Raw genomic sequence first — 10,117 nt, 5'->3', positions numbered from 1 at the left:
AATAAATAAATAAATAAATAAATAAATAAATAAATAAATAAATAAATAAATAAATAAATAAATAAATAAATAAATAAATAAATAGAAAAACAGAAGTTCAGTAAAGAGGAACTTCTCACTTTCCGCATGACGAGGGCTTCGCACAAATTGCGGCGACAGTTCTGGCAGGCGTCAAAGCACGGAAGCCTGCTGCTGCTGCTGCTGCTGCTGCTGCTGCTGCTGGCAGTGCTGCTGCTGCTGCTGCTGCTGCTGCTGACGCCGTTGGGCGCGGCGAGTGCGCCGGCGTTCGCGCTGGCGCTGCCGTTAGCAGCAGCAGCAGCAAACTGCTGCGCCGCAGCGACAGCAAACCGCCCAGGCCTTCGCCCCTGAGGGGGGGAAAGCGCCCGGAGTGGAGGGCCTCTCCGACGCGGCAGGAGGGCGAGGAGGAGTGCCCGTACGCAGAAGAGGGAAGCGCCCCCATGCTGCTGCTGCTGCTGCTGCTGCTGCTGCTGCTGCTGCTGCTGCGGCTGCGGAGCCGGGGGCGCTGCGGGGGGGCTGCGTGCTCGGGGCGGTGGCGGCGCTGCTGCTGCTGCTGCTGCTGCTGCTGCTGGTCTCGGGAAGCGGCTGATGGGCGGGCTGGGGGCCGGGGACACGGCAGGAGCAGCAGGAGCAGCAACAGCAGCAGCTGCTGCTGCTGCTGCAGCTTCGAGCCAGAATCGATCTTACAGCAGCAGACTGCCGCAGGCGGAGAGGGCGAGGGGAAGATGGAGAAAATTCTCTCCAGAAAAGTGGACGCAGCAGTGGCTGCTTCTGTGAGTGCCGAAGCAAAGTGCAGCAGCAGCAGCTGCTGCTGCTGCTGCTGCGGCTGCTGCTGCTGCTGCTGTTGCTGCAGCAGCCGCAGCAGCCGCAGCAGCGGCGGCCCGTGTTGGGAGGCGGAGAAGGCGAAAGCGCTGCGAAGGCCTCAAATGGTATTCTTTGCTGCGCTGCAGAAGAAGGCAGCAGCAAGAAGACAAAGCAGCAGCTTGCTGCGCCCGCCCGCCGCCGACTAGCCAGCCAGTGCAGCAGCGGGAAAACTTTGAATAAATTAATTAATTGTTTCAAAATAAAACAAATTAATGAATTAAACAACTTGGAAACGCCAAGAAATCCCCTGGCAGCAGACGGAGCCAGACAAAGAAGCTTCGGGGCTTTTTGAGTCACCGGCGGGGCCCGCCGCCGGCGCCCGGGGCTCCAAAATGCATTTATTTTAATTTTAATTTCAATTTTAATTCAAAATTTGTCAAAATGGATTTATTTAATTGCCTTCTTTAGTTGCAAATGGCTGCTCGGAGGGGGCTAAGGACTGCCCTACGGGCGGTCCCACATTTCTTCCCACGCAACTCTTCCGCTGCTGCTGGAACTGCTGCAGCAGCTGCAGCTGCTGCTGCTGCATCTGCTGCTCCTTTTGCTGCTGCTGCTGCTGGCTCTGCCTCTTCAATTCGCCTTGCTGCAGCTGCTGCTACTCCAGGCTTCACCCCTCACGCTGCGCCTCTTCAACTGCGCAACTGCAGCAGCAACTGCAGCAGCAACTGCAGCAGCAACTGCAGCAGCAACTCCAGCAGCAACTCCAGCAGCAACTGCAGCAGCAACTGCACCTTCTTCGGCAGCACGCGCAGCTGCTTGGTGCTGCAGCAAGCAGGAAGAGCCTCTCAAGGCCTCCGGCCTTCCTCTCTGCGCAGCCACTGCTCAGCCGCCGCCGGCAGCTCTGCTGCTGCTGCTGCTGCTGCTGCTGCTGCTCCGCAGCAGCAGCTCTCTCGCACCGGCCCGCAGCAGCCTGCGGAGTCTTCCGCAGCGGCAGCGCCGAGCCCCCCCACGGACGCGGGGCGAACTGCAGCAGCAGCAGCAGCAGCAGCAGCAGCAGCGCAGCAGGAGGGCGCAGCAGCAACGAGCGCGCAGCAGCAGCTGGCGCAGCGGGCTGCGGAGAGCCAGCGGCTGTGGGACTTGCTGCTGCCGGAGCGGAACTTGAGCTGCTGCTCCCCAGCCTTCTGGCTGCTGCTTGCTGCTGTGCTGCTGCTGCACTTCTACAACAACAAGAAGGAGCAGCAGCAGGCGCAGCTCGGCGAAGTCCTCTCCGCAGAAGAAGCCAAACAGCGAATGCTTGCGCAGGCAGCGCGCCTCCGCAGGCAGCAGCAGCAGCAGCAGCAGCAGCAACAGCAGCAGCAGCAGCAGCAGCAGCAGCAGCAGCAGCAGTGTCAGCAGCAGCAGCAGTAGTGTAGTATCAGCAGCAGCAGTAGTAGCAGCAGCAGCAGTAGTAGCAGCAGCAGCAGCAATATCTGCGGCAGCAGGAGCTTGAGCAGCAGTAGTATTAGCAGCGGAAGCAGCCGCAGCATCAATAGCAGCAGCAGCAGCATCTGCAGCAGCAGCATGAGCAGCAGCAGTAGCGGCTGCGCTACGAACAGCGGCCGCAGCAGCGCTGCTGCGGCAGCAGCAGCGACTGCAGCAGCAGCAGCAGCGACAGCTGCGCCAGCAGCAGCAGCAGCAGCAGCTCAAAGCAGCCGTTTCCCCCTCTTTAACGGCGCAGTGCAAAACAGCCGCAGCAGAACAGCAGCGGCAGCAGCAACGGCAACTGCAGCAGCAGCAACGGCAACTGCAGCAGCAGCAACTGCAGCAGCAGCAACGGCAACTGCAGCAGCAGCAACGGCAACTGCAGCAGCAGCAACAGCTTAACCAGCTGGCAGCAAAGCGGAAACAAAAAAGTCCTGCGCGAGCGCTTCAAGGGCTAAGGGCTCGGACTGTCTCCCCCCGCATTCCACGGGCTGCTGCTGCTGCTGCTGCTGCTGCTGCCGCTGCTGCTGCTGCTGCTGCTGCTGCTGCGGCTACCTGGCAGCTGAGGGGGGGCAGCCCAGAGCTGCGGCCCCTCGGGGCCCCTGGGGGCCCCCCTGACTTAACAAATTCAGCAAGACTCTTCTGTGGGCTGAATAGCTAGTTTGCTGCTGCTTCCTTAGTGAAAAGGCTGCGCAGCAGCAGCAGCGGGTGCTGCTGGCAGCAGCAGCAGCAGCAGCAACGGATGCCGCTAGCAGCGGCAGAGGCGGCTGGTGCTGTTGGCAGAAGCAGCAGCAGCGGATGCTGCTAGCAGCAGCAGCAGCAGCAGCGGATGCTGCTGGCAGCAGCAGCAGCAGCGGATGCTGCTAGCAGCAGCAAGTGCTGCTGCTGGGGCGGAATGGGAGCTGCTGCTTCCCTTTGCGGGAGTTGCTGCTGCTGCTCTCAGCGCCGCAGACAGCAGCAGCAGCAGCAGCAACTTTGCTGCTGCCTTCACTCGCTCTTCATCACAAAGTTCGGGTCCATGCGGTACTTGGCTTCGAATCTGCAGCGGAAATTCAAATTTTCGGAATTCAAGTTTTTGAATTCCGGTTTTTTGAACTGAAGATTCTTGAATTCAAGTTTTCTGAATTCAAGTTTCTTTAATTTCAAGTCTCTCGAATTCAAGTTTTTTGAATTCAAGTTTTTCGAATTCAAGTTTTTTGAATTCAAGCTTTTTGAATTCAAGTTTTTGAATTCAAGTTTTTGAATTCAAGTTTTTGAGTTTATGGGCTGTTTTGGCCCCAGCAGCTGTTTAGAAACGGGAAATGTCTAATTGTGCATTAAACAAAAAAAAGAAGTATTTATGAAATCAAAAAGAAGAAAAAAAATATCTTTTCTCACCGTTCGAACCAGCGGTCCAGCAGTGCCTGATTTCCGCCTCCTTGAAACGATTCTAAGTAGCTGGAAGCGAGAAAAACAGAAAAAAGTTCAAAAGTTGCAAAAAAACGCAAAAATTGTAAAATAATTCAAATGGTGAAAGCTGAACAGAAGTGGATCTTGACTAGAAAGAGCAGAGTAAAGGGCCGGAGCTGAGGTGTCTGTACACCCCAAGTGCGCACGCGACCCACCGGTACAAATTCAATGCCACTTTTCGCGCATATTCTTTTTTTGCGTCAACGATCGGTTTCGTTTCGAGTTTCACTGTCAAGCTTTCCGCAGATTCCAGCAAACTGAACAGAAAAAGCAGGATTTGATGCAGCGGAAAACCAGAAAACGAAAGCTTTCCCGAAGTTGCACACGCCGTTGCCCGCGGCGGAATTCAAGTTTGCTGGGCCTTGCAATTCAAATTTCCGAATTTTTTATTTTATTTATTTATTTTCTGCATTATCTGCACTTTGCGATCCCTCATGACGGCGGGCCAGGCCACTTACAAGCCAAGCCGCACCCCGTCCACCTGCTGAGCCTCGGGCAGCAGATTCCTGCGCGCAGCAGCAGCAGCAGCAGCAGCAAGGAAGCAAACATGAACGGAGGCTGGCGCAGCCCCGAGAAGCATTTGAGGCACTTCTTTGGCCCGCAGTGCTGCTGCTGCTGCTGCTGCTGCTGCTGCTGCTGCAGGCTGGGTGTCTTTGGCTTTTTTGCAAAGGCAGCAAAAGCTGCTGCTGCTTGCCAGCCGGTGGACAGCAGAGTGCTCGGCCTGTTGTTCGTCAACACTCCCAAGAACTGCAGCGCAGAAAGGCAAAAGTGCAGCAGCAGATTGCTGCTGCTGCTACTGCTACCGCTGCTGCTGCTGCTACTGCTACCGCTGCTGCTGCTGCTACCGCTGCTGCTGCTGCTGCTGCTGCTGCTGCTGCTGCTGCTGACCTCCCAGTCTGCGAAGGGGGGCAGCGCGAAGTAAATGCCAATGCCTGTGTCTGGGGGCAGCTGGTTTTGCTGCGTCAAGAAGCAAACGACATCTGCTGCTGCAGGCTTTAAGTCCAGCAGCCACTTTGCGTCTCCCTGCAGCTGCTGCGGGAACGCGCAGGCGTTCCCAGGCACTATCACCCCTATCGGATTCACGCTCATCCTCCTGCAGCTGCTGCTGCTGCTGCTGCTGCTGCTGCTGCTGCTGCTGGTGTTGCTGCTGCAGGTGCTGCTGGTGCTGGGGCTGTTAGCGCTGCTGCTGGTGCTGTCGGTGCTGCTGCTGCCGCTGCTGCTGCTGCTGCAGCTTCGCTGCCGGGCTGGCGCTGCTGCTGCAGCGGGAGCTGCTGCTGCTGCGGCTGGGGGGCCCGCAGCAGCTAGCTGCAGCAAGAGGCTGGGGTCTGGGCTGCTGCAGCAGATCCTGGCTTTCAGAAAAGGCCCTGGGGATTGGTTTGCTGCAGAGTCTTTTAATAACAAAAAGTAAAAGAGAAAAAGCTGCAGAAGGCAGCGCTGCGGGGCTGTTCAAGAAAGCTGCTGCTGCTCTGTGGCTAGCACACGCCCCACGGCTGCGTTTGCTGCGCACCTTCGTGGCTGCAGCGTCTTTTCAAAAACTCTAATTTTATTTTAATTATTTAAATTATTAATTTCACTTTTTAATCTCCAAAAAGGGCAATTCGGCTGCATGCAACTGGCTGTCAGTCAGCAGCAGCCCGGCGGCTTGGGGCTGCCGCAGACACTCTGGGGTCTGCGTCGCCTCCCGCCGTTTCTTTGCTGCCAAATTAATTTAATTCAATTTTAAATATATTTATTTAATAAATTAATTCAAATCGGCGAAGTTTGGTGCCCGCGGAAGAGAGAATCGCCCCGTGTTCCTGCTGCTGCCACCGACCTCACCACCTTTGCTGCTTCTCGACTCTCCTCTTCCTTCAGCTGCTGAGACAATGACTGCCCCTTTTGCTGCTCCTGTCCACATGTGCAGCACTTAAACGCGGGGCGCAGCTCCTCACTTGCTGCAGCAATAGCAGCAGCAGCAGCAGCAGCAGCAGCAGCAGCAGCAGCGCAGCAGCAGCAGCAGCAGGGGACGCGAGCGAGCCTTTGCCATGCCAGCAATACCTCTCTGCGAGGGAGGGCACTCCCTGCCTCTCAAAGCCCCCCACTCTGTGCCGCAGATGCAACAACAGCAGCTGCTGCTGCAGCAGCAGCAGCAGCTGCTGCTGCAGCAGAAGTGCTGCGATGTTGGGCGGCCCTCGCTTGCATGCAGCGACGGCGCAGCAGCAGCAACAGACAAGCAACTGGTCCAGTGGTCCTTCCTGGCCTTGCCGCTGCCGTGTTCTTGCTGCAGCACCCCTCCGCCGCAGCAGCTGCTGCAGCCGCTGCCGTGCAGCAGCAGCAACTTTGCTGCGCTGCAGCTGCTGCCGCAAGACCTCGTGGCTGTCACCTTCTGCTGCTGCGTGCAGCAGCTAAGAAAAGACAAGGCCCTTCCCCTCAATCCCAACAAAATGTGGAAGCCCGTCAGAAAGCGAATATACAGACACAAGTGTTGGGACTACGCAAACTTGCTGGCGCAGCAGCAGCAGCAGCAGCTGCAGCAGCAGCAGCAGCAACAGCTCCAGCAGCAGCAGCAGCTGCTGCTGCAGCAGCAAGAAAATTACGAGCGAAACAATGAGGCTACCACGTCAGCAGCCAGGGAGGCGGCTGAGTCCGCAGCCCCAAAAGACCCCACCGCCGCCCCTGGGGCAGCAGCAGCAACAGCAGCAGCAGCAGCAGCTGCTGCTGCTGCTGCTGCTGCTGCAGATCTGGCAGCTGAAGGCGTCGATGTTGCTCTGCTGCAGCGGCTTCTGATTCGCGAGCTCTGCGGCCGTTTTTTCGTTTGGTTTTATTTCGACGCTGTGAGGAAAGTGCTTGCTGCCCCCTGCAGCAGCAGCAGCAGCAGCAGCAGCAGCAGCAGCAGCAGCAGCAGCAGGAAAGGCAGCAAGAGCGGCAGCGTGCCTGTGACAACGGAGTGGATAGAATGCGCCTACGCCGCTTTGCTGCAGACACCCACGTGGAGATTTGCTGCCTATCTTCCCTTCTGCTGCGCGCCCCACCCCGATGATGCTGCTGCTGCTGCTGCTGCTGCTGCTGCTGCTGCTGCGGACCACTGGCAGCAGCAGCAGCAGAAGCAGCAGGAAGAGGCCAGCGCGCCGGTGCAGCAGCTAGCGGAGGCGTTCGATATAGATATGCTGCTAAGGCCCGGCAGCAGCTACAGCGACTCCGAGGAAGAAGAAGCAGCAGCAGCAGCAGCAGCAGCAGCAGCAACAGCAGCAGCGACAGCAGCAACTTCAGCTGCAGCAGCACCAGCAGCTGCTGCTCTTGAGCCAAAGCTCACCGAGCAGGCGCCAGCAGCAGCAGCCGCAGCAGCAGCAGCAAATGCAGCAGATGTGCGGGAGGAGGCAACAGCAGAACCAGCCCTTGTGGCGGCCCATGTACCAGCAGCAGCAGCTGCTGCTGCAGCAAGTTCATCTTCTACTACTGCACTTGCTGCTGCAGCAGCAAGTGCAGCAGTAGAAGGCGCGCCAGTATCAGCAGCAGTCGCTACAGCAGCAACTACAGCAGCAGCCGCAGCAACAGACGCTCTAGCAGCTACAGCAGCAACAGCTGCAGCAGCAGCTTCAGCAGTAGCTGCAGCAGCAGCAGCAGCAACGGAAGATGCAGCAGCAGCAGCAACAACAGAAGAGGCAGACGTTCTAAGCGGACGGAGAAGCCGCAGATCAACAGTGGACTTCTCAGTCGCGCCGACACAGCAGTTGCCTCACGTGCTTCAGCAGCAGCAGCAGCAGCAGCAGCAGGAGCAGCAGCAGCAGCAGCAAGAGTGGCTAACAGAGCAGCAGCAGCTGCAGCAACAGCATCATCTACCGCCGCCAGAGCAGCAGCAACAGCAGCAACAGCAGCAACAGCAAGTGCAGCATCGGCAGCAAAAGAGGCAGAAGCACCAGCTGCTCAATCCTGTGCAGAAGGTGGAGCAGAAGCGCCAGAAAAAGCAGCAGCAGCAGAAGGAGCAGCAACAGCAGCAGACAGAGCAGCAGCAGCAGCAGCAGCAGACAGAGCAGCAGCAACAGGGGCAGCGGGAGCATCAGCAGCTGCAGGAGTTGCAACAGCAGCAGCAAGCGCAGCTGCAAGAGCAGCTGCAGCAACAGCAGAAGGTGCGTCCGAGAAAGCGTGGCAGCACCGATAGCAGTCACAGCAGCAGCAGAAGCAGCAGCAGCAGCAACAGCAGCAGCAGCAACAGCAGCAGCAGCAACAGCGTGGACAAGCGACCGCGGCTTTCCTTTAAGCGTTTAGATGCTGCAACAGAAGTAGCAGCAGCCGAAACGTCAGCAGCAGCAGCAGCAGCAGCTGCAGAAGCGAGAGCTGACGCAGCAGCAGCAGCAGCAGCAGCAGCAGCAGCAGCAGCAGAAGGCGCAGCAGCAGCACTGAAAGGCTCGGCAGCAAGAAAAGCAGAAAAACATAGCAATGGGGACGATGTTACAGTCATACTGTCTGACGAAGAGCCCCAGCAGCAACAGCAGCAGCAGCAGCAGCAGCAGCAGCAAGCAGGTCAAAGCAGCAACAAGCAGCAGAAGAAGCGGCAGCAGGTGCTGCTCGTGGATCAGTGTGATTCTTGTGAAATGGAGGAGAAGCAGCAGCAAGAGCAGCAGCCGAAAGAGCAGCAGCAGCAGCAAGAGCAGCAGCAAGAGCAGCAACAAGAGCAACAAGAGCAGCAGCAGCAAGAGCAGCAAGAGCAGCAGCAGCAACAAGAGCAGCAGCAGCAGCAGCAGCAGCAACCTGATGATGACGACCTCGTCGATTTTGAAGAGGCGGTGTCGCCTAGCGAAGGTGCAAGAACAGCAACAGCAGCAAAGGACAGCAGCAGCGGCAGCAGCAGCAGCAGCCTGCTGGAGCTGCTGGGCAGCAGCAGCAGCACTGAAGTGATCGCGGAAGCGTGCAGAGGAGCAGAAGCAGCAGCAGCAGCAGCAGCAGATGCCAACAGCAGCAGACGCAGCAGCGTCTGCAGCAGCACAGTTCCCTCTCCCTATAGGGCTCTGTTTGCACCTAGCAATTCGCTGCAGCAGTCCCAGCAGCAGCAGCAGCAGCAGCAGCAGAAGCAGCAGCAGCCAAAGTTGTGGCAGCGCCTGCAGCAAGAAGTTAAGGAAATATTCAGCGACCCACAGGCGAGCGGCAGCAGCAGCAACAGCAGCAGCAGCAGGCGCAGCAGCAGCTCCACCCCAGGTCGTGCAGACATGCGCAAGAATGGGACTGCAGCAGCAGCAGCAGCCGCTGCAGCAGTGTCAGCAGCAGCAGCAGCGACAGCAGCAGAAGCGGAGGAAGCAGCGCCTGGGTCGCCGGTGCTGCTGCAGCACGCCGCGAAGGCCCACAAGCAGCGAAAAGCAGCAGCAGCAGCAGCAGCAGCAGCAGCACGCAGCAATCTGCTGGGAGACCCTGACTCCAGAGCAGCAGCAAAGTGTTTCTTGACTCAGGTGGACCGGAAGCTGCAGCGGCTGCAGCAGCAGGCGCTCCCAGCAGCAGCAGCAGCAGCAGCAGCAGCAGCAGCAAAGCCCACTCCAACAGCGGCAACGGGAGCAGCAGCAGCAGGACGTCCCTCGCGGAAGCTCGGGGCTACAGCCGCAGCCGTGTCTGGGGGAAAGAGCAGCAGGGCCAAAAGCAGCAGCAGCAGCAGCAGCAGCAGCAGCAGCAGCAGCAGCGCGCTGCCTCGCCTTGGTCTCTCACGGCCGCGCTTTACCCCGCAGCAGCACAAGGCAGCAGCAGCACCTGCTGCTGCTGCTGCAGCAAAAGTTACCAGCAGCTCCTCAGCCCTTCCGCGCCTGAAGCGGCAGCAGCGGCAGCAGCAGCAGCAGCAGCGGCAGCAGCAGCAGCGGCGGGCTGTGAGCAGCAGCGCCCTCCCCGCCGTGAGCCCCTGGAGCCATTAGATCTCAGTTCTGTTCAAGAGGGGGGCCCCCAGGGGCCCCCCTAGCGGCGGGGCCCCTTGCTGTGCATGCTGCGCCTGCTGCTGCTGCTGCTGGTCTGCTGCTGCTGCTGCTGCTGCTGCTGCTGCTGCTGCTGCTTAGCGCATAAAAGTGTGCTTAACTCCCCGTCATGTGTCTACGAGACCCCAGCCATTGTCCATAGGGGGCCCCCATCGATATCCCTTGTGGGGCCCCCAGGTGCCCCCAAAGGGCCCCCAGGGGCCCCCAAAGGGCCCCCAGGGGCCCCGAAAGGGCCCCCAGGGGCCCCCAAAGGGCCCCCAGGGGCCCCCAAAGGGCCCCCAGGGGCCCCCAAAGGGCCTCCAGGGGCTTCCAAAGGGCCCCCAGGGGCCCCTAAAGGGCCCCCAGGGTTCCCCACAGGGCCTGCAGGGGCCCCCAAGGGGCCCCCGGGGCCCCCAGGGGCCCCTAGGGGCTTCCAAAGAGGTGTTTAAGGGCACCCACTGTAGGTCTTGCTGCTGGGG

General features: G+C 59.0%; 5 protein-coding genes across 5 annotated transcripts in view; 3 read left to right on the top strand and 2 right to left on the bottom strand.

Annotated features, from left to right (window-relative positions):
* The window catches only part of ENH_00075620 (hypothetical protein, conserved), a gene marked incomplete at both ends in the record, with an annotated part of 2,609 nt that extends 2,149 nt beyond the window's left edge, over positions 1-460 (bottom strand). The window contains one exon of the mRNA XM_013577652.1: positions 145-460. Coding sequence (XP_013433106.1) covers positions 145-460 — 316 coding nt within the window. The remainder of the gene's footprint in view (positions 1-144) is intronic.
* Positions 461-1,296: 836 nt separating this feature from the next.
* ENH_00075610 (hypothetical protein, conserved) lies at positions 1,297-2,229 on the top strand (the record flags this gene model as incomplete). Its single annotated transcript, XM_013577651.1, has 1 exon — positions 1,297-2,229. One exon carries the CDS (start codon positions 1,297-1,299, stop codon positions 2,227-2,229), a length of 933 nt encoding a protein of 310 aa, XP_013433105.1.
* Positions 2,230-2,382: 153 nt separating this feature from the next.
* ENH_00075600 (hypothetical protein) lies at positions 2,383-2,685 on the top strand (the record flags this gene model as incomplete). Its single annotated transcript, XM_013577650.1, has 1 exon — positions 2,383-2,685. One exon carries the CDS (start codon positions 2,383-2,385, stop codon positions 2,683-2,685), a length of 303 nt encoding a protein of 100 aa, XP_013433104.1.
* Positions 2,686-3,270: 585 nt separating this feature from the next.
* On the bottom strand, positions 3,271-4,821 carry ENH_00075590 (hypothetical protein, conserved; the record flags this gene model as incomplete). The annotated part of the gene is made up of 5 exons (XM_013577649.1): positions 3,271-3,322; positions 3,661-3,720; positions 3,888-3,989; positions 4,191-4,238; positions 4,439-4,821. The coding sequence occupies 5 exons, from the start codon at positions 4,819-4,821 to the stop codon at positions 3,271-3,273; spliced, it is 645 nt and encodes a 214-aa protein (XP_013433103.1).
* Positions 4,822-5,756: 935 nt separating this feature from the next.
* On the top strand, positions 5,757-9,602 carry ENH_00075580 (hypothetical protein, conserved; the record flags this gene model as incomplete). The annotated part of the gene is made up of 1 exon (XM_013577648.1): positions 5,757-9,602. One exon carries the CDS (start codon positions 5,757-5,759, stop codon positions 9,600-9,602), a length of 3,846 nt encoding a protein of 1,281 aa, XP_013433102.1.
* Between the last annotated feature and the right edge of the window lie 515 nt (positions 9,603-10,117).

This window comes from Eimeria necatrix, genomic scaffold (genome assembly GCF_000499385.1).
Source record: "Eimeria necatrix Houghton genomic scaffold, Enh_scaff77, whole genome shotgun sequence".
In the NCBI taxonomy this organism is placed as follows: domain Eukaryota; phylum Apicomplexa; class Conoidasida; order Eucoccidiorida; family Eimeriidae; genus Eimeria; species Eimeria necatrix.
Note: the sequence above shows the minus strand (reverse complement) of the source record. Positions and strands in the feature narration are given on the sequence as shown.